A 22,601-nucleotide genomic window follows, 5' to 3' on the forward strand; every position below is an offset into this window, starting at 1 on the left:
TGAAAACTTCATGAAGCATACAAAAGTACCAATAGCTGAATCGATCAAGCAGAAGAAAGGATACCAGAGATTGAAGATCAACTTAATGAAATAAAGCATGAAGACAAGATTAGAGAAAAAAGAATGAAAAGAAATGAACAAAGCCTCCAAGAAATATGGGACTATGTGAAAAGACCAAACCAACATTTGATTGGTGCACCTGAAAGTGACGAGGAGAATGGAACTAAGTTGGAAAACACTCTTCAGGATATTATCCAAGAGAACTTCTCCAACTTAGCAAGACAGGCCAACATTCAAATTCAGGAAATACAGAGAATACCACCAAGATACTCCTCGAGAAGAGCAACCCCAAGACACAAAATCGTCAGATTCACCAAGGTTGAAATGAAGGAAAAAATGTTAAGGGCAGCCAGAGAGAAAGGTCAGGTTACCCACAAAGGGAAGCCCATCAGACTAACAGTGGATCTCTATGCAGAAACCCTACAAGCTACAAAAGAGTGGGGGCCAATATTCAACATTCTTAAAGAAAAGAATTTTCAATCCAGAATTTCATATCCAGCCAAACTAAAATTCATAAGCAAAGGAGAAATAAAATCCTTTACAGACAAGCAAATGCTGAGAGATTTTGTCACCACAGGCCTGACTTATAAGAGCTCCTGAAAAAAGCACTAAATATGGAAAGGGAAAACCAGTGCCAGCCACTGCAAAAACATACCAAATTGTAAAGACCATTGACACTATGAAGAAATTGTATCAATTAATGTGGAAAATAACCATCTAGCATCATAATGACAGGATCAAATTCACACATAACAATATTAACCCTAAATGTAAATGGGCTAAATGCCCCAATTAAAAGATACAGACTGGCAAATTGGATAACGAGTCAAGACCAATTGGTGTGCTGTATTCAGGAGACCCATCTCACATGCAAAGACATACATAGGCTCAAAATAAAGGACAGAGGAAGATTTGCCAAGCAAATAGAAAGCAAAAAAAGAGCAGGGGTTGCCATCCTAGTCTCTGATAAAACAGACTTTAAACCAACAAAGATAAAAAAAAACAAAGAAGGGCATTACATAATGGTAAAGGATCGATGCAACAAGAAGAGTTAACTATTCTAAATATATATATGCATCCAACACTGGGGCATCCAGATTCATAAAGCAAGTCCTTAGAGACCTACAAGGAGACTTAGACTCCCACGGAATAATAGTGGGGAGACCTTAACACCCAAATGTCAATATCAGACAGATGAATGAGACAGAAAATTAACAAGGATATTCAGGACTTGAACTCAGCTCTGGACCAAGTGGACCTAACAGACATCTTCAGAACTCTCCACCCCAAATCAACAGAATATACATTCTTCTTAGCACCACATCGCACTTATTCTAAAATTGACCACATAATTGGAAGTAAAACACGCCTCAGCAAATGCAAAAGAATGGAAATTATAATAGTCTCTCAGACCACAGTGAAATCAAATTAGAACTCAGGATTAAGAAACTCACTCACAACTGCACAACTACGTGGAAACTGAACAACCTGCTCCTGAATGACTACTGGGTAAATAATGAAATTAAGGCAGAAATAAATAAGTTATTTGAAACCAAAGAGAACAAAGACACAATGTACCGGAATCTCTGGGACACAGCTAAAGCAGTGTTTAGAGGGAAATTTATAGCACAAGATGCCCACAGGAAAAGCAGGAAAGATATAAAATTGATACCTTAACATCACAATTAAAAGAACCAGAGAAATATGAGCAAACAAATTCAAAAGCTAGCAGAAGACAAGAAATAACTAAGATCAGAGTAGAACTGAAGGAGATAGAGACACAAAAAACCCTTCAAAAAATCAATGAATCCAGGAGCTGGTTTTTGAAAAGATTAACAAAATAGACCACTAGCCAGACTAATAAAGAAGAAAAGAGAAGAGAATCAAATAGATGCAATAAAAATGATAAAGGGGATGTCACCACTGATCCCACAGAAATACAAACTACCATCAGAGAACACTATTAACACCTCTACACAAATAAACTAGAAAATCTAGAAGAAATGGATAAATTCCTGGACACATACACCCTCCCAAGACTAAACCAGGAAGAATTCGAATCCCTGAATAGACCAACAACAGGTTCTGAAACTGAGGCAATAATTAATAGCCTACCAACCATAAAAAGCCCAGAACCAGAAAGATTCACAGCCGAATTCTACCAGAGGTACAAAGAGGAGCTGGTACCATTCCCTCTGAAACCATTCCAAACAATAGAAAAAGAGGGACTCCTTGCTAACCCATTTTATGAGGTCAGCATCATCCTGATACCAAAACCTGTCAGAGACACAACAAAAAATGAAAATTTCAGGCCAATATCCCTGATGAACATCGATGCAAAAATCCTCAATAAAATATTAGCAAACCAAGTCCAGCACCACATCAAAAAGCTTATCCACCATGATCAATGGGCTTCACCCCTGGGATGCAAGGCTGGTTCAACATACGCAAATCAAGAAACATAATCCATCACATAAACAGAACCAATGACAAAAACCACATGATTATCTCAATAGATGCAGAAAAGACCTTTGATAAAATTCAACACCCTTTCATGCTAAAAACTCCCAATAAACTAGGTATTGATGGAACGTATCTCAAAATAATAAGAGCTATTTATGACAAACCCACAGGCAATATCAAACTAAATGGGCAAAAGCTGGAATCATTCCCTCTGAAAACTGGCGCAAGACAAGGATGCCCTCTCTCACCACTCCTATTCAACACAGTATTGGAAGTTCTGGCCAGGGAAATCAGTCAAGAGAAAGAAATAAAGCGTATTCAAATAGGAAGATAGGAAGTCAAATTGTCTGTTTGCAGATGATATGATTGTATATTTAGAAAACCCCATCGTCTCAGCCCAAAACCTCTGTGAGTTGATAAGCAACTTCAGCGAAGTCTCAGGATACAAAATCAATGTGCAAAAATCAAAAGCATTCTTATGCACCAATAATAGACAGAGAGCCAAATCATGAGTGAACTCCCATTCACAATTGCTACAAAGAGAATACAATACATAGGAATCCAACTTACAAGGGATGTGAAGGACCTCTTCAAGGAGAACTACAAACCGCTGCTCAATGAAATAAAATAGGACACAAACAAATGGAAGAACATTCCATGCTCACGGATAGGAAGAATCAATATCGTGAAAATGGCCATACTGCCCAAGGTAATTTATAGATTCAATGCTATCCCCATCAAGCTACCATTGACTTTCTTCACAGAATTAGAAAAAAATACTTTAAATTTCATATGCAACCAAAAAAGGGCCTGTATAGCCAAGACAATACTAAGCAAAAAGATCAAAGTTGGAGACATCACGTTACCTGACTTCAAACTATACTACAAGGCTACAGTAACCAAATAGCATAGTACTGGTATGAAAATAGATATGTAGACCAATGGAACAGAACAGAGGCCTCAGAAATAATGCTACACATCTACAACCATCTGATCTTTGATAAACCTGACAAAAATAAGCAATGGGGTAAGGATTCCCTATTTAATATATGGTGTTAGGAAAACTGGTTAGCCATATGCAGAAAACTGAAACTGGATCCCTTCCTTACACCTTATACAAAAATTAACTCAAGATGGATTAAAGACTTAAATGTAAGTTCTAAAACCATAAAAACCCTACAAGAAAACCTAGGCAATAATATTCAGGACATAGGCATGGGCAAAGGATTTATAACTAAAACACCAAAAGCAATGGCAACAAAAACCAAAATTGACAAATGGGATCTAATTAAACTAAAGAGCTTCTGCACAGCAAAAGAAACTATCACCAGAGTGAACAGGCAACCTACATAATGGGAGAAAATTTTTGCAATCTATCCATCTGACAAAGGGTTGATATTCAGAATCTACAAATAACTTAAACAAATTTACAAGACAAAAACAACACCATCAAAAAGTGGGCGAAGGATATGAACAGACACTTCTCAAAAGAAGACATTATGCAGCCAACAAACATATGAAAAGAAAGCTCACCATCACTGGTCATTAGAGAAATGCAAATTAAACCCACAATGAGATACCATCTCACACCAGTTAGAATGGTGATCATTAAAAAGTCAGGAAACAACAGATGCTGGAGAGGATAGGCAGAAATAGGAACGCTTTTACACTGTTGGTGGGAGTGTCTTCCACCATTGTAGAAGACAGTGTGGCAATTCCCCAAGGTTCTAGAACCAGAAATACCATTATTGACCAAGCAATCTCATTACTGGGTATATACACAAAAGATTACAAATCATTCTACTATAAAGACACATGCACACGTTTATCTTTACTGCAGCACTGTTCACAATAGCAAAGACTTGGACAACCCAAATACCCATCAATGATAGACCGAATAAAAAAAAATGTGGCACATATACACCATGGAATACTATGGAGACATAAAAAAGGAGGAGTTCGTGTCCTTTGCAGGGACCTGGATGAAGCTGGAAACCATCATTCTCAGGAAACTAACACAGGAACAGAAAACCAAACATCGCATGCTCTCACTCATAAGTGGGAGCTGAACAATGAGAACACATGGACACAGGGAGGGGAATATCACACACCAGGGCATGTCGGGGGTGGGGGATTAGGGGAGGGATAGCATTAGAAGAATACCTAATGTAGATGATGGGTTGATGGGTGCAAGCAAACCACCATGGCCTGTGTATACCGATGTAACAAACCCACACGCTCAGCACAAGTATCCCAGAACTTAAAGTATAATAGTAATAAAAACTGTGTGTGTCCATGTACAGGGCTAAGCATAGAGAAAAGTAGGAAAAAATGATAATAGTGACTATCTTAGGTTAGTGGGATTTCAGGTGATTTTTATTTTCTTCCTTGTGGTTTTCTGCATTACGTTTTTATACTGTGTATGTTTTACTTGTTTAAAATTTTAAAGGAGTTTTTTTTAATTGTGCGAAAAACAACAATAACAAAATTAGAATGAAAGAACTGGAGCAGAATGCAAAGAAAGGTGACTGGAAGGGACTGGGAGGTGGAAGCAGAAAAGCAAATGGGGGTCCCAGAGGGACTTGACAGGGGGACCTGAGGGATCTGGAGGGCCCAAGAGGTGGCAAAAGACATTATGTAGAACTACTGGGAATAGGAAGTACTGGGTAGCAGGGGGCTCAAGAAGACTGTGGGGAGACTGGAAGGTACAGAGGGAGAGAAGAAAGTGTCTAGGAACAACAGCAGATAGGGAGACAAGTCAAGAGAAGATGGGAAAGACCATTGAGGCTAAGTAGGACTGGAGGAAAGGGCAACCCCAGAGAAACGGGAGACTACACAGTTTGAGGGGGACTGAGAGAGACTGACTAGAAGAGGCCTTGGGATTGGATTAGCTTTTGAGCTGACAGCTTAGACTTTCCAGCTCTATCAAGGCTTAACCCTCTTTGCCTGATTTTCGTCACCTGTAAAGATAAGCATAATGCCTGCCTCAGAGTTAAGATGAGGATTGAATGCTACAATCCGTGTTAAAAATTTAGTAATCACTGGGCCGGGCACGGTGGCTCAAGCCTGTAATCCCAGCACTTTGGGAGGCCGAGACGGGAGGATCACGAGGTCAGGAGATCGAGACCATTCTGGCTAACATGGTGAAACCCCGTCTCTACTAAAAAATACAAAAAACTAGCCGGGCGCGGTGGCGGGCGCCTGTAGTCCCAGCTGCTCGAGAGGCTGAGGCAGGAGAATGGCGTAAACCCGGGAGGCAGAGCTTGCAGTGAGCTAAGATCCGGCCACTGCACTCCAGTCTGGGCGACAGAGCGAGACTCCGTCTCAAAAAAAAAAAAAAAAAAAAACTTAGTAATCACTGAGCATTCAGAGCGCACTCAATAAATGCTAGGTTTTATTATTATGAACAGCTTCTCAATTCAAAAAGAAGAGGCATGATAATAAAACTTCATCTCCCATCCAAGTATTTCATTCTGCGCTTTTAATAAAGAATCATTTTTTCCTGAGAGTGAGATGGTGTGAGGGAAGAGAATAAATCCAACCTGCTCTGAAGACTTGCCCAAAGCTGAACCTTCTTCACCACTCAGAATGAAAAATGAAAGACTTTCATCCAATGAGACTTCAGTCTGTGGAGACAACTATGATAAACCAGTATTTAGTGTTGAAATAAATGCTTTTTCTGCTTATAAGTAAAGGAAATACTTTTCTGTAATATGGTAAACATAATTGTTATCTTGCTAGTGAACGGGGCAGATAATATCAAGGTATATTTAGCTTTGAGTCTGTTTGGTTCATGAATTTTTTATTTTTTATTTCTTATTTTTGTTATTTTTGTTCTGTTTCTAATGTTCTGGTAACTGCAAGAAAAGCCAGAATATAGAGCCCAAATCTTCTTCATCTTCCCAAACTATCTCCTCACTCTAGTCTGGGAGGAAAGAGTTTGACCAAAATGCTGGCTCCAGTGGAACTTTCTTTTTTCTCCTTGTTTTTGGTGCTGTCCTGTTAAGGTGTGCACGTGTGTGCATGCGCACACACACACACACTCAGACTGCCACCTCAGTCCACAGTCTTTCATGGAGTTAGAAGCAATTAAAAGTCTGAAAAGTGGCATATTCTTAGTTGTAAACCCACTGATAAAGAAGCTCTCATTTTTCACTCTTGTAAAGTCTGACTCTTTGAATTGATAAATCACATCACTTCTTTCTCACACACATATATTAAAATGAACTGTTTTAAGGAAGGCTTGGGAAAGCAATCAATTCTATAATAAAAAGTAAAACTCATAGTTTCTAGTAATCAAATAATTTAAAATATGTAAAATATAAAATTATAAGATATAATTTTATATAAGATATAATTTTATAAAGTATAAAATTATAAGATTTTATCTTATAAGATAAAAGCTTATCTTTATATTGTTTGTATCTACAATGTAGCCATCACATTAACATAAAAATTATTCACCTTGTAACAGTGCTGCTTATATGAACTGTCAGTATATACTTTTACCCCCCATCATCTCTGCACATCTCAAAATCGCTTGCTAAAATCTGCTTCCTGAGCAGATATCCCTGTGTGATAACTGGGATTGTGTTTCTTAGAAGTCAATTTCTCTTCCTTTTAACCCTTTTCCTGATACTCAATGGATTGACCTTGACAAACTTTGTAAGTCTTTATAGTTTTTACTATTCGTAGTGAAATTAAATCCAATTTAGGCATGTTTTAATTCATGTGTTAAGTGAATAACATGCACATAAACATCACTTTTTAGTCTGCTTTTACCTTTACATTTAATTAAAATAATTTTTATTAAGCACCTAAGAGGGACTCTGTGGAGGAGCCAAAGAAAAATTAAAAAAAAAAAAAAACCCTTGCATTTTAAAATGTGCAGTTATATACACTAGGTGCTTGTGGCAGAAACTATTAGTTGCTCTTTACAGTCTTTTCTCCCATCTCTAATAGTGGAACCTAGACACTTCTTCCACATTCATTTGGTGGAAATGATATGTGCAGTTTGCTGGTCTTGTCCCCTAAAAGATCAACCTAAAATCCTTTGGTTCTTTCTTTCCCCCTTCCCTTTTGCTAGCAAATGGAAAACTAGAGCTTTGCCATTGGACTCACAGATGGAAACCACATACTGGAGATAGCAAAACTTTCCTATCAGCCCCGATTACTGATTTGTTATATTAGAGAAAAAGGAAACTTCTATCTTAATGAAAACACTTTACTTTGACTCTTTTTGTTACAGCTACTTAGCTTGTACTCTAAATAATATAACTCTCTAAAAATATGAGTTGTTTTGTCATTTCAAGTTCCAAATATGTGATTACACATTGACTTTTCAAATATTGATTACACATTAAAAATCTGTAAGTTGGATATCACCTATAACATTGTGAAAATAATTAATTGGGAGGCCATTAGACGGAAGCAGCTCTAGGGCCCTGAGTTCCTATGTAAGCAAACCAAAACCCAACTCAGTGTGAATGGCCCTATCCAAGGAAAATGAAATTTAGTTTTACCAATCAGAAACTGCCAACTAATCTCTAACTAGGAACTTTAAGGCTACTGCTCCATTCTAGTCAATCAATGTTTTCTTTGCCTTACTTCCACATGCACCGTTTAAAAGTTTTCCCTGCATGCCCCTTCGGTGGAGCCCTAACCATCTGCAGACTGGCACTCCTCAATTCATGAATTGTTGTCTGTTCAAATAAACTCTTTAAAATTTTAATGTTCTTCAGTTTATCTTTTAATTATATTTTATTATAGTTTTTTTTAGGATAAAAAGTAATGCCAAGTAAGAATAGAGCGTGATTGCAAATGGGCAATCACTGATAAAGAGGAATCTTTTTTGGGTGATAAAAATTAAACTGTGGTATTGATTAAACAATTCTGTAAATTTACTAGAAATCATTGTCATACACACTTCAAATGGGTGAAGTTTTGCTATGTAAACTATATTTCCATAAAGCTGTTTTAAAAAGTAAAAACAGAGAAAAGTTATTCACCTTGGACCTTCGATATATTTTGCTCTCAATGAGCTGCTCCACTGAAGATTTTTCACCTTTATTAATCTGAAACACAACAGAAATAAATCTTTTCAGAAATAGACATAATGCTGCTCATAAGTCTTTTATCCAAAATTTATAAATTTCAATACTTTGCAATGCTTTTCTTTTAAAAAGTATGGTATGTGTATATGAAATACCAGCAAACATACTGAAATATCATTTATAATTACTATGACCAAATCACCTAGCTCTTCTTGGCTTTAGGTTTGACATTATAAGGATGTTATGAGACAAAAGGAAAATATATATGTAGGAAGCCTTTAGGAATTAAGGAGCTATATTAACACTGAATTTCAGCTCTCTTTTGACAAAGAAAATTTTACTGTGCTAAATGTCTCATTTAAATAGTAAATTTGAAAACAGGAAATTTTAAAAAGCATTACCTTAGAAATTTTTAGCTTTTCTCTCACTTTGCCTCTCATTGTCTTTACTACATTTTGATTTTCTTCTGCATCTAAATCTATCAGGAAACCAACATAATAAAGAGTTTATGACACTTTATTATAATTAAACAATAGCGGCAAAAGTATTTATTAAATTCTTTAATTGCATGCTTTTCTAAGCCTCATGACCATTATGAAAACTAGGTTATTGTCTTACGAGAGCTTAGAATCTAAGACCAATAGATGTCCTTTCCCCTTTTCCATCTGGAATAAATACCTTCACCCATTCAGCACTGATTTTTGTTTTTCTTTGTGACAACTTTTCTATCCTCTGTCATCTTCTTTTTTAAACTTTTTTTTTTTTTTTTTATGGAGACAGAGTTTTGTTCTTGTCACCCAGGCCAGAGTGCCATGGCACCATCTTGGCTCGCTGCAACCTCCCACTCCTGGGTTCAAGCGATTCTCCTGTCTCAGCCTCCCGAGTAGCTGGGATTACAGGCGTGTGCCACCGCACCCCGCTAACTTTCTTTTTTATATTTTTAGTAGAGATGGGGTTTTGCCATGTTGGCCAGTCTGGTCTTAAACTCCTGACCTCAGGTGATCCATCCACCTCAGCCTCCCAAGGTGCTGGGATTACAGGCATGAGCCACAGCACTCAGCCCTCTTTTTTTAATTTTTAATTATTGTGGGTATATATTAAGTCTCTGTCACCTTCTTTTGTTGCTTCTTCAGCTACTGGCCAGAGCCATCTTTGGCCAAAAACAAAACAAAACAAAACAAAAACAAAGCTCATATTTTAAAAATCTGTGAGACATCTCTGTGAAGTATACTAATACACAAATATCAAAGCCTGGTTACTTCAATTTTATTAAACTGAAAAGAGAGGAATCTAAAAAAAGAAGAACGATAAGTCTCTGGATACCCATTTTAATTATGTTAGTTTTGTAAAATCATTACAAAATTCTCACCCCTACTTTTTCCAGCTATTAGAGAAAAGGAAAGTTTTATAGGGTATAAAGTAGGCTTATGCCTGCAATCTCAGCACTTTGGGAGGCCGAGGCAGGAGGATTGCTTGAGGCCAGGAATTTGAGACCAGCTTGGGCAACATAGCAAGACCCTGTCTCTACAAAAAAAAAAATGTGGGGGCCAGGCACAGTGGCTCACGCCTGTAATCCCAGCACTTTGGGAGGCCGAGGCGGGCAGATCACCTGAAGTCAGGAGTTTCAGACCAGCCTGACCAACATGGAGAAACCCCATCTCTACTAAAAATACAAAATTAGCTGGGCATGGTGGCACATGCCTGTAATCCCAGCTACTCGGGAGGCTGAGGCAGGAGAATCACTTGAACCTGGGAGGCGGAGGTTGCGGTGAGCCAGGATCGCGCCATTGCATTCCAGTCTGAGCAACAAGAGCAAAACTCCGTCTCAAAAAAAATTAACATACATGCCTGTAGTCCCAGCTACTTGAGAGGCTGAGGGGGGACCATCACTTGAGCCCAGAAGTCTGAGGCCGCAGTCAGCTATGACTGCACTACTGCACTCCAGCCTTAGGCAGCAGAGCAAGACTCTGTTTCTTAAAAAAAAAAAAAAAAAAAAAAAAAAAAAAGTCTCAAGCCCTTGTGTGTACTCCAAGCCATGTGTTATTTTCTGCTCGTTCACTGGATGGAATAAAAGAGATCATGCAAGATCATGCAATCCCCTAGGTACAGTAAAAAATTAAGAATCTATTGATCACTTTGCCTTGCTTTTTACTTTTTCTATTCCCTGTCTTTGAGTGCTAGTTTGTAGAAATAAAGGGTAAGCATAAAGCTAAATAACTAACTATAGGTCATGAGAATCTCCAGGTTTAACCACAGTATTCCTTGGTAAAATTTTAAAATGACTAGTTGGTTTTGTTTATACTCTATTCCCATAACTTAGAATGGCAGATGGCATATAATACATGCTCAATAAATATTTGCTTGGTGAATGAACCAGAGCTCAACCATTATTTATGTATTTTTCTCCCTGAGATTTGAAGTTTGCTGAAGCAGGTTCTGCACCTATGTATCTTTGTGATCTAAAACAGTCTCACCGCCAATGGAATCTCCATGTTTGCAGTGACAAACAGAAAATGAAATTCAGCTTTATTACATCCATTGACTTTTCCATGTATTTCCTTATGCCCATCTTGTTCTATTTAGGAAGTTTAATTTCTCTTTAAACTGATTCCTTAGGAAATTTGTGTTCCCAGCTGAAACCCTGGCACAGGATTAATCATTTACATCTTTTAAAAATAAAAAGGAAGAGTATCAGAGTTATGTTATACTTATTGATAACCTTTTTGGAGATGCTTGTCTGTAATTTCTTCAGCTGTAACATTATCCATCTCTTCTCACATCTGCAAAAAAAGCAGGGAGGGTTAAACTTGCATCTTGTTTTGTCATTGAACATCTTTTATTATTATTATTACTATTATTATTATTATTATTACTATACTTTAAGTTCTAGGGTACATGTGCACAACACGCAGGTTTGTTACATAGGTATACATGTGCCATGTTGGTTTGCTGCACCCATTAACTCGTCATTTACATTAGGTATTTCTCCCAGTGCTATCCCTCCCCCAGCCCCCAGCCCTCCAACAGGTGTGTGATGTGCCCCGCCCTGTGTCTATGTGTTCTCACTATCATTATGTATTCTCATATCTTTTCAAATATTCATCAGCCCTTTGAACATCGTCTCCTTTAAAATGCCAGTTCACATATTTTCCTTGTTTTCTTACATTTCACCTTTTTATCAATTTGTATGAGCTCTTTATATACGGTGAAATTACTCTCTCTTAGGAAGTAAAGCAAGATGGCTGAATAGAATCCTCCAGCAATCATCTGCACTGCAGGAACATCAAATTGAACAACTATCCACATAAGAAGCACCTTCATAAGAACCAAAAATCAGGTGAGCAATCATAGTGCCTGGTTTTAACATCATATCAAGGAAAGAGGCACTGAAGAGCGCAGGAAAGACGATCTTGAATTGCCTATACCACGTCTCTCTCATCATCAGGCAGTGTGGCAGGAAGACAGAATCTACGCACTTGTGGGGAAGGACAGCAAAGTGATTGGGGGACTTTGCATTGGAACTCCCTGCTCCCCTAACACAGCGGAAAGCAACACAGGGCAGAATTTGGCCAGCACCCACAGAGCATTTAGACAAGCCCTAGCCAGAGGGGAATTGTCCATCCCAGCAGTCAGAACCTGACTTCCAACTAGGCCCACCACCATTGGCTAAAGCACTCTGGGGTCCTAATCAATTTGAAAGGCAGTCTAGTCCACAAGGACCACAATTCCCGGGCAAGTCCTGGTACTGTGCAGGGCTCACAGCCAGTGGATTCAGGGTGCACAAGATCCAGTGAGACACCAGCTGGGGTGGCCAAGGGAGTGCTTGCATCACCCCTCCCCCAACTTCAGGCAGTACAGCTCACAGCTCCAGGATAAGAGGGAAGAGCAAAGAGTACTTCATCTTGCAACTTGGATACCAGCTCAGCCACAGTAAAATAAAGCACCAAGCAGAGTCCTAAAGCCCCCACTCCTGGCACTGTCTCCCAGATAACATTTTTAAACCGACACTGGGCCAGAAGAGAACCCACTGCCCTGAAGGAAAGGTTGCAATCCTAGTAGAATTCACCACCTGCTGACTAAAGAACCCTTAGGCCTTGAATAAACATCAGAGGTAGCCAGTCAGTAGTCACCACGACCTTGGGCAAGACCCAGTATTGTGCTAGCTTCAGGTGTGACCCAGCACATTTCCACCTGTGGTGGGCACAGTGAGAGACACCTTCTGCTTGAGAAAAGGAGGAGGAAGAATAAACATGACTTTGTCTTGCAACTTGGTGATATGGTTAGGCTTTGTGTCCCCACCCAAATCTCATCTTGAACTGTAATCCCCAGGTGCTGAGGGAGAGACCTAGTGGGAGGTGATTGGATCATGGGAGTGGTTTCCCCCACGCTGTTCTCATAATAGTGAATGAGTTTTTACAAGATCTGATGGTTTTGCAAGCATCTGGTATTTCCCCTGCTTGCATTTCTCTCTCCTGCCACCATGTGAAGGTCTTTGCTTCCCCTTCACCTTCCACCATGTAAGTTTCCTGAGGCCTTCCCAAGCATGTGGAACCATGAGTCAATTAAGCCTCTTTCCTTTATAAATTACATTTTAAAGGATAGTATTGTTATAGCAGTGTGAGAATGGACTAATAATACACTTGGGTATCCAGCTCAGCCACAGTCAAACGAAGTGTACCAAGCAGACTCCTAAAGTCCCTGATTCTAGACCTTAGCTCTTGGAGGGCATTTCTAGACCCATCCTGGGCCAGAAAGGAACCTGAAGCTTTGATGGGAGAGAACCAGGCTTGGTAGGACTCACAAACTGCTGACTAAAAACCCCTTGGGCCTTGAATAAACATCAGTGGTAGTCAGGGTATAGTCACCACTGGCCTGGGGCAGTGGTGCCCATGAGCAGATAGCCCTTCTGCTTGAGGAAAGAAAGGGGAAAAGCAGAGAGGACTTAGTCTTGCAATCTGGGTACCAGTTCAGCCCCAGCAAAATAAAGCACCAAACAAATTCCTAAAACCCCTGACCCCAGGCCCTCACCCTTCAATGGCATTTCTAAACCCACCCTAGGCCAGAAGGGAGCTGCTTCACTGAAGGGGAAGACCTAGTCCTGGCAGGATTCATCATTTTCTCACTAAATAGTCCTTGGGGCTTGAATAAACATCAAGACTCTCAGGACTCTCACCAATAGGCCTTGGGTGAGACCTACATTTCACCTGTAAAACAGGTGAAAAAACACATTTCACCTGTAAAAACACATAAACACTGAAAAGCATGATAAAAGATATTCCATGCAAATGGAAACCAAAAAGGATCAGGAATAGCTATAATTATATCAGATAAAATAAATTTCAAGACAAAAACAAAGAAGGTCATGATATAAAAGGGATCAATTCATCAAGATGTAACAATTGTAAATACATATGCTCCCAACACTGAAGCACTCAGATATATAAAACAAATATTATTAGAGCTAAACAGAGAGATAACCAATACAGCAATTGTTGGAGATTTCAACATCCCACTTTCAACACTGAACAGATCATCCAGACAGAAAATCAACCAAAAGATATCAGACCTTATCTAAACTAAAGACCAAATGGACCTAATAGATATTTACAGAACGTTTCATCCAACGGCTGAAGAATACACATTCTTCTCTTCACCACATAGATCATTCTCAAGAATAGACCATATGTTAGGCTACAAAATAGATCTTTAAAAATTCAAAACCTTTGAAATCATATCAAGTATCTTCTCTGACTACAATGGAATAAAATCAAAAGTCAATAACAAGAGGAACTTTGGAAACTATACAAACAATATGCCTCTGAATGACCAGTGGCTCAAAGAAGAAATTAAGAAAATTCCTTGAAACAAATGAAAATTGAAACATAACATACCAAAACCTGGGGGATACAGCAAAAGCAGTACTAAGAGGAAAGTTTACAGCAATAAGTGTCTATGTCAAAAAATTTTTAAAAAGAAAAAAAAATTCAAATAAACAACCTAAAGATGCATCTTAAAGAACTAGAAAAGCAAGAGCAAATCAAACCCAAAATTCATAGAAGAAACAGAAAACACAAGAGCAGGAAATAAATCACATTAAAATAAAAAAATAGAAAATACCAATGAAATAAAAAGTTGTTTTTTTTGAAAAGTTAAACAAAATTGACAAACCATTAGCCAGACTCACTAAGATAAAGAGAGAGAAAATCCAAATAAATAAAATCAGAGATGAAAAAGGAGACATTACAACTGATACTGCAGAAATTCAAAGGATCCATTAGAGGCCACTATGAGAAATTATATGCCAGTAAATTTAAAAACCCAGAAGAAATGAATAAACTCCTAGACACATACAACCTACCAAGATTGAACCATGAAGAAATCCAAAACTTGAATAGACCAATAAGAAATAACAAGATCAAAGCCATAATAAAAAGTCTCCAAGCAAAGAAAAGCCTGGGACCTGATGGCTTCACTGCTAAATTTTGGCAAATATTTAAAGAACTAATATTAATCCTACTCAAACTGTTCCAAAAAATAGAGGACAAGGGAATACTTCCAAACTCATTCTACAAGTATTACCCTGATACTAAAACCAGACAAAGTGACATCAAAAAAGGAAAACTACAGGCCAATGTATCTGATGAACATTGATGCAAAAATCCTCAACAAAATCCTAGCAAGCCGAATTCAACATCATATTAATCATTCATTATGACCAAATGGGATTCATCACAGGGATGCAAGGGTGGTTAAACATACACAACTCAAACAATATGATACATCATATCAACAGAATAAAAGACAAAAATCATATGATTATTTCAGTTTATGCTGAAAAAGCATTTGATAAAATTCAACATCACTTCATGAAAAAAATCTTCAACAACTGGGTATATAAGAAACATACCCCAACACACTAAAAGCCATATGTGACAGACCCACAGCTAGTGTTCTACCAAACAGGGAAAAACTGAAAGCCTGTCCTCTAAGATCTGGAACAAAACAAGCATGCCTACTTTCACCACTGTTGTTCAACATGTACTAAAAGTCCTAGCTAGAGCAATCAGACGAGAGAAATAAAGGGCATCCAAATTGGAAAGAAAGAACTCAAGTTATCCTTGTTTGGAGATTATATAATTATGTATTTAGAAAAACATAAAGATTTCACACGAAAAAACTATTAGAAATGATGAACAAATTCAGCTAAGTTGCAGGATAGAAAATTGATATACAAAATTCATTAGCATTTCTGTATGCCAACAGTGAACAATCTGAAAAAGAAATCTAGAAAATAATCCCACTTACAATAGTTACAAATCAAATTAAATACCTAGGAATTAACTTAATCAAAGAAGTAAAAGATGTCCACAATGAGAACTATAAAATGCAAGAAATTGAAGAGGATACACAAAAAATGGAAAGATATTTCATGTTCATGGATTCGAAGAATCAATACTGTTAAAATGTCCATTCTATTCAAAACAATCTACATATTCAATCCAGTCCCTATCAAAATACCAAGAACATTCTTCACAAAAATAGAAAAAGTAATCCTAAAATTTGTAGGAAACCTAAAGAGACTCAGAATAGCCAGAGCTATCCTGAGCAGGAAAACACAAGACTCGAGAAATCACATTACCTGACTGTAATCCATTCTCATGCTGTTATGAAGAAATACCTGAGACCGGGTAATTCATAAAAGAAAGAAGTTTAATTGACTCACAGTTCTGCATTGCTGGGGAGGCCTCAGGAAACTTCCAATCATGGAAGAAGGCAAAGGAGAAGTAGGCACCTTCTTCACAGGGCAGCAGCACAGAGTGAGTGCAAGCAGGGGAAATGCCAAGCACCTATAAAACCATCAGATCTTGTGAGGCTCACTCACTCACTATAACAAGAACAGCATGGGGGAAACCACTCCCATGATCCAATTACCTCCACGTGGTCCCCCCATTGACACATGGGGATTATGGGGATTATAATTCAAGATGAGATTTTGGATGGGGACACAGCCAAACCATATCACTGACTTCCAATTGTACTACAAAGCTATACTAAAAGCCAAACCATACCACTGACTTCAAATTGTGCTACAGAGCTATACTAAACAAAACAGCATGGCACTGACATTAAAACACACACACACACACACACACACACACACACACACAATCAATGGAACAGAATAAAGAAACCAAAAATAAATCTACGCATCTACAGTGAAATCATTTTCAACAAGGTGCCAAAAAAACACATTGGGAAAAGACAGTCTCTTCAATAAATGGGGCTGGGAAAGCTGGATATCCATATGCAGAAGAATGAAACTAGACCCCTCTCTCTCACCATATACAAAAATCAAATCAAAAAGAATTAAAGACTTAAATCTAAGATCTGAAAGTGTGAAACTACTAAAAGAAAAATTGGGGAAACTTTCCAGGACATTGGTCTGGGCAAAGATTTCTTAAGTAATACCCCAAAAGCACAGGCAATCAAAGTAAAAAAATGGACAAATGGGATCACATCAAGTTAAAAAGCTTCTGCAAAGTAAAGGAAACAATCAACAAAGAAGCAGCCCTCAGAATGGGAGAAAATATATGCAAACTATGTATCTGATAATGGATTGATAACCAAAATATGTAAGGAGCTCAATAGGAAAATAGCTAATAATCTGATTTTAAAATGGGCAAAAGATCTACATAGATATTTCTCAAAAGAAGACATACAAATGGCAAATAGGTATATGAAAAGATGCTCAACATCATTGACCATTAGAGAAATGCAAACCAAAACTACAATGAGACATCATCTCACTCACTTAAAATGGCTTTTAACCAAAACACAGGCAATAATGAATGCTGGCAAAAGCATTGAGAAAGGGCAACCCTAACACCCTGTTGGTGGGAATGTGAATTAGTACAGCCACTATGGAGAACAGTATGGGGTTCCTCAAAAAACTGAAGATATAACTACCATATGATCCAGCAATTCCACCACTGGGTATATACGCAAAAGAAAGAAAATCAGTATATTGAAGACATATCTGCACTCCCATGTTTGTTGCAGCACTGTTCACAAGAGCCAACATTTGGAAGCAACCTAAGTGTCCACCAACAGATAAATGGATAAAGAAAATGTGGTATATATATGCAATGGAGTAGTATTCTGCCATAAAAAAAAAAAGTGAGATCCTGTCACTTGCAATAACTTGGATGGAACTGGAGGTCATTATGTTAAGTGAAATAAGTCAGGCACAGAAAGAAAAACTTTGCATGTTCTCACTCATTTGTGAGAACTGAAAATTAAAACAATTGAACCCATGGAAATAGAGAGTATAATGATGGTTTCCAGAGACTGGGAAGAGTATTGGGTAGGGGGCAGGGAATGGGGAAGGTTAATAGGTACAATGCAATGAATACGATCTAGTATTTTACAGCACGAAAGGGTGGCTATGGTCAACAATAATTTATAGTACATTTGAGAATAACTGAAAGAGTACAATTAGAATATTTATAACACAAAGAAATGATAAATGCTTGAGGCAATGGATAACCCACTTACCCTGATGTGATTATTACACATGTATAAAAATATCTCATGTACCCCATATATATATATATGCACCTACTATGTATCCATAAAAATTAAAAATTTTCAAAAAGGAATTGCTCTCTGGAATATTAAAAAATGGCCTTTTAATGAGAAAATCCAAGAGTTAGTTCTTGGTGTTCATGTATTGCCTACTTCATATATCTTTTAAGAGGGTCAAGTTAAATCAGATATATACAAAAATACTTTGAAAATTCAATGCTATACTAGTGTTAGCTATTACTTGATTTATTACCCTGTAGCGTGTGACAATGTTCAGCGCCCTTATTTTTTGAAAACTTTATATATCCTTGCCCTCTACCCTTCTACCTCTGTAGCCACTTATTCTCTGTATCCTTCAATGGCCACACCTCTTTATATCCTAAATGTAGGGTACGTTCCAAAGCTTTGGAGGGTGCATGTATTCCCATGGGTTCCCGAATCTATGTCTCCAGCCTTCACTCTCCTAAGCGTCAAAACCATATTTCTCACAGACTCCTGGTAATTCTAGTTGAATGTTGTATCATCAACAAAAATTCAGTATGTTTAAATAAGCATTTCTTTTCCAGTTTTTATAAACCCCAATATTCTACAGGTAAACTATTCTAGCAATGTTAAACCCTTTTTAGAATGATATGATATATGAATTTCTTTTTAATTTTAATGCTAAAAAATAGAATAGCAAAGACTCCTGAAATACCAACTGTACATACTAACCAAACTAATGTGCAGTTGGAAAGCTCAAGCTTTCCAATCACAGTAAAAACATGAATTTGTGTCAAAAACCAAAGCAGGCTATTGACATGACCACAGTAAAAACATCATAAAAAGAGCCCAGTCTACAAACTTTCTGAAAGAACTTCAAAATCTACCAGTTGTTCCTGTGCCACTATTAAAAACTACTGAATGAGGTTAACACAGACTGCGACATTCCCTTATATCTTATTCAACCTTCAGTAACTACCTCAAGACAATTAAAAATACCTAATTCTACTCTTGACCAGGGGAGAGCAACCCTGAAGGTATGAGGGAACAACTCCGGCAAGTGATTGATAGAGGCCTCCCTAATTAGTTCCCAAATATCTTGCCCAGCATTCCCAGAATCCTGTATAATTTTCATAACTTATCATTTCCATCTAGAAGGTAGGGATAAAATATGAATCTTAATTGCAGTTACTCTAAGAGACATGTAAATATTGCTCCTATATAGGTTTAACTCACTGACAAACATCTTTTTGAGCAAAGCAGGGAATGGGTTGCTGGTGAGGTGAGAGAACATACAAACAGATATTGAAGTAAGAGATTAAACAAACACATATATAAATAATTCATCTTATTAAATAACTCACAGACCAAATAAGAATACAATTCATCCCTAAACTCTCCTATTGTTTCTTTTTTAACATATGAATTTATGATTAGTATATAGAAACAAATGTATCACATTTATCAGAATTATCCCCCATTTACAATAGGGTTATTTGGAATAATCAAAATATTATAAACTCCATTAATACCTTACTTTTAAAAAATATTCTCTTTGAAATATTTTTCATGATGGTCCTTTTATTTCAACTTTCTAAATAAATAAGAAATATTACTGAGAATCACATATAAGAAAACTGACTATTGTGATACTTGAGGTTAAAAGTATGCTTTAAAAATTTTTAAATGTAAAGAGAAACAAAACAAATATACTATCACTTGTACTATTTCATATTTGTATTTGGTCATCTTTAGTATTTAATAGAAATCCTGGTTCATGCAATAAGAGATATGCAAAAGAAGGAAGAGGTGTGACTCTTAGAAGAGGAAAATAAAATTATCATTGTTTGTAGATGATAGGCTTTTATATATGAAAAACCCAAAAGACTAAATAAACAAAGTTTAGACATAATTAGAAAATTGGAATTGGCAGAATACAAGAGAATATTTGCAAAAGTCAGTATCTTCCCTACATGCTAATATACTAGAAAAAAAATCACTTCCACAAAAATGGTACCAAAAAAAACTTCAAAATACTAAGGAATTATTTTAATTAAAATATGTATGAACTCCCTTTCCCCGAAAAGTATAAAATTTTACAGTAAAAAAAAAGGATCTAGGCCGGGCGCGGTGGCTCAAGCCTGTAATCCCAGCACTTTGGGAGGCCGAGACGGGCGGATCACGAGGTCAGAAGATCAAGACGATCCTGGCTAACACGGTGAAACCCCATCTCTACTAAAAAATACAAAAAATTAGCCGGGCGTGGTGGCAGGCGCCTGTAGTCCCAGCTACTCGGGAGGCTGAGGCAGGAGAATGGCGTGAACCCGGGAGGTGGAGCTTGCAGTGAGCTGAGATCCGGCCACTGCACTCCAGCCTGGGCGACAGAGCGAGACTCCATCTCAAAAAAAAAAAAAAGAAAAAGAAAAAGAAAAAAAGGATCTGATTAAATATACATTTGATCTTAGCCAAAAGGCCAAGAAGCAATGATTACATATAGATATTCTATGGAGGCAGAAAAATGGATTAAAAGGCTATTGATAGATACTAGAGAGCTGAATTTTAAAATAGATATGAGGGCCGGGTGTGGTGGTTCACGCCTGTAATCCCAACACTTTTGGAGGCCAAGGCGAGAGGATCACTTGAGGTCAGGAGTTTGAGACCAGCCTGGCCAACATGGCGAAACCCTACTGTCTCTACTAAAATTACAATTAGCCGGGCATGGTGGTACACACCTGTAGTCCCAGCTACTTGGGAGACTGAAGCACAAGAATCACTTGAACGTGGGAAGCAGAGATTGCAGTGAGCTGAGATCCTGCCACTGCACTCCAGCCTGGGCAACACAGCAAGACTTCATCTCAAAAAAAAAAAAAAAAAAGGATATGAGAAGGCGAGTAGAGAGAGATTCATTTCAGAGGTAGAATTCACAGGATTTGGTGACCAATTAGATATGCAGGACAAAGTGAGCAAGGAGTCGAAGAGGACATTCAGGTTTTTGGCTTGATCAACTGAGAGGTAGCTTCATTTCAAGTACCGTCAAAATAGAAAGGTAATTGAGATGGGATTAACAAGTTCAGTTTGGAGATACTGCTTATAAATGCTTATAAGACATTCAAATGAGAGATCTGGAAGGTGGTTAAAAATAATGAATAGACTTGGAACAGAAAATAATCAAGTCTAAGTAAGATAAATTATTTGTATAATCAGTAAAAAAAAAAAAAGGCACTTAACAAATTAAAGAATCTTAAAAGACTACCAGCACACTTAAGATTCTTCCTACTAACATACCAAAATAAGACAGAAGAATAAAATGGTGAGAAAAGAGAATTTTGAATTTATGATCCATTCTGCAAGAACTTCTAAAATGTTTGCACTGAAAATCACGACCTGGCTTATTGATGCCTATACTTGAAAATGTTGTCTGCTCAACTAGGCAAAGCATTAGCAGTAGCACACATCCCATAGACAGTAAAATTATAACAAACTATCAAATAAAAAGTTATTGCAGAAATTATTAATCATTTTTTTGCAGACCTGGAAGTGTTCCTAACCTGTTCATTTATCATTCTACATAAGAGATAAGATAAATAATCATTTAAAATTTGGATAAAATTACAGATCTAGATGAATATTGCACTGCTCTGTTGAAATCTCCTGCAAAAGTAAGGAAAAATTACAGTGCAGACTTCTGCCTTCTTACAGCAATTCAGTTCTCTGTATTAGAAAATTGGCTCCCACAGTTAAACCCTATCTTCTCTTTGAGGTTATTGCTGATTCATGATTCTTGTAGTTAAAGCTTTTTCTAAAAGGCAAGGAAATTGAGGATTAGCTATTTTTGTATCAGATGACCTGGAGTTTCTCTATTACTTTGGTGATTTCTGAAATGAAATTTCCTAGGGCTTATATTGTAAGTTTAACATTTATAAAGAAATGTATCACTTGAAACTTTGAAAGCTAAAAAAAAAAAAAAAAAAAAAGGTGGGGGTTGGTCAGGAGATCTCTTCCTAGCAAGGCTTGGTATATGAAAGTATACAAAAGTCCAATTTGTAGTTTTGCAAGCATTTATCTATTAATGATGCCCACAGGGTAATAGATGTGATAAAATATAAAAACTTCTGGGCGGGTGCGGTGGCTCACACCTGTAATCCCAGCACTTTGAGAGGCTGAGGTGGGTGGATCACCTGCAGTCAGGAGTTCAAGACCAGCCTGGCCAACATGGTGAAACACCCTCTCCACAAAAATACCAAAGTTAGCCGGGCATGATGGCGGGTGCCCATAATCCCAGCTACTTGGGAGGCTGAGGTGGGAGAATTGCTCGAACCCGGGAGGCGGAGGTTGCAGTGAGCCTAGATTGTGCCATTGCACTCCAGCCTGGGTGACAGAGTGAGACTCTATCTCAAAAAAAAAATATATATATATATATTTATATAAACTATATATATAAATAAATATATATAAATA

The 22,601-nt window shown here is 37.5% G+C and overlaps 1 protein-coding gene across 1 annotated transcript in view; it reads right to left on the reverse strand.

Moving 5' to 3' along the window:
• CC2D2B (coiled-coil and C2 domain containing 2B) overlaps window positions 1–11,356 on the reverse strand; it is a 113,712-nt gene extending 102,356 nt beyond the window's left edge. The window contains 4 exon segments of the mRNA XM_023206253.2: window positions 6,066–6,161; window positions 8,532–8,597; window positions 8,978–9,054; window positions 11,296–11,356. Of these exon segments, the coding sequence (XP_023062021.2) occupies window positions 6,066–6,161; window positions 8,532–8,597; window positions 8,978–9,054; window positions 11,296–11,356 (300 nt within the window).
• Window positions 11,357–22,601: the final 11,245 nt, after the last annotated feature.

The sequence above is a fragment of the Piliocolobus tephrosceles genome, chromosome 9, assembly GCF_002776525.5.
Source record: "Piliocolobus tephrosceles isolate RC106 chromosome 9, ASM277652v3, whole genome shotgun sequence".
Classification (NCBI taxonomy): Eukaryota; Metazoa; Chordata; class Mammalia; order Primates; family Cercopithecidae; genus Piliocolobus; species Piliocolobus tephrosceles.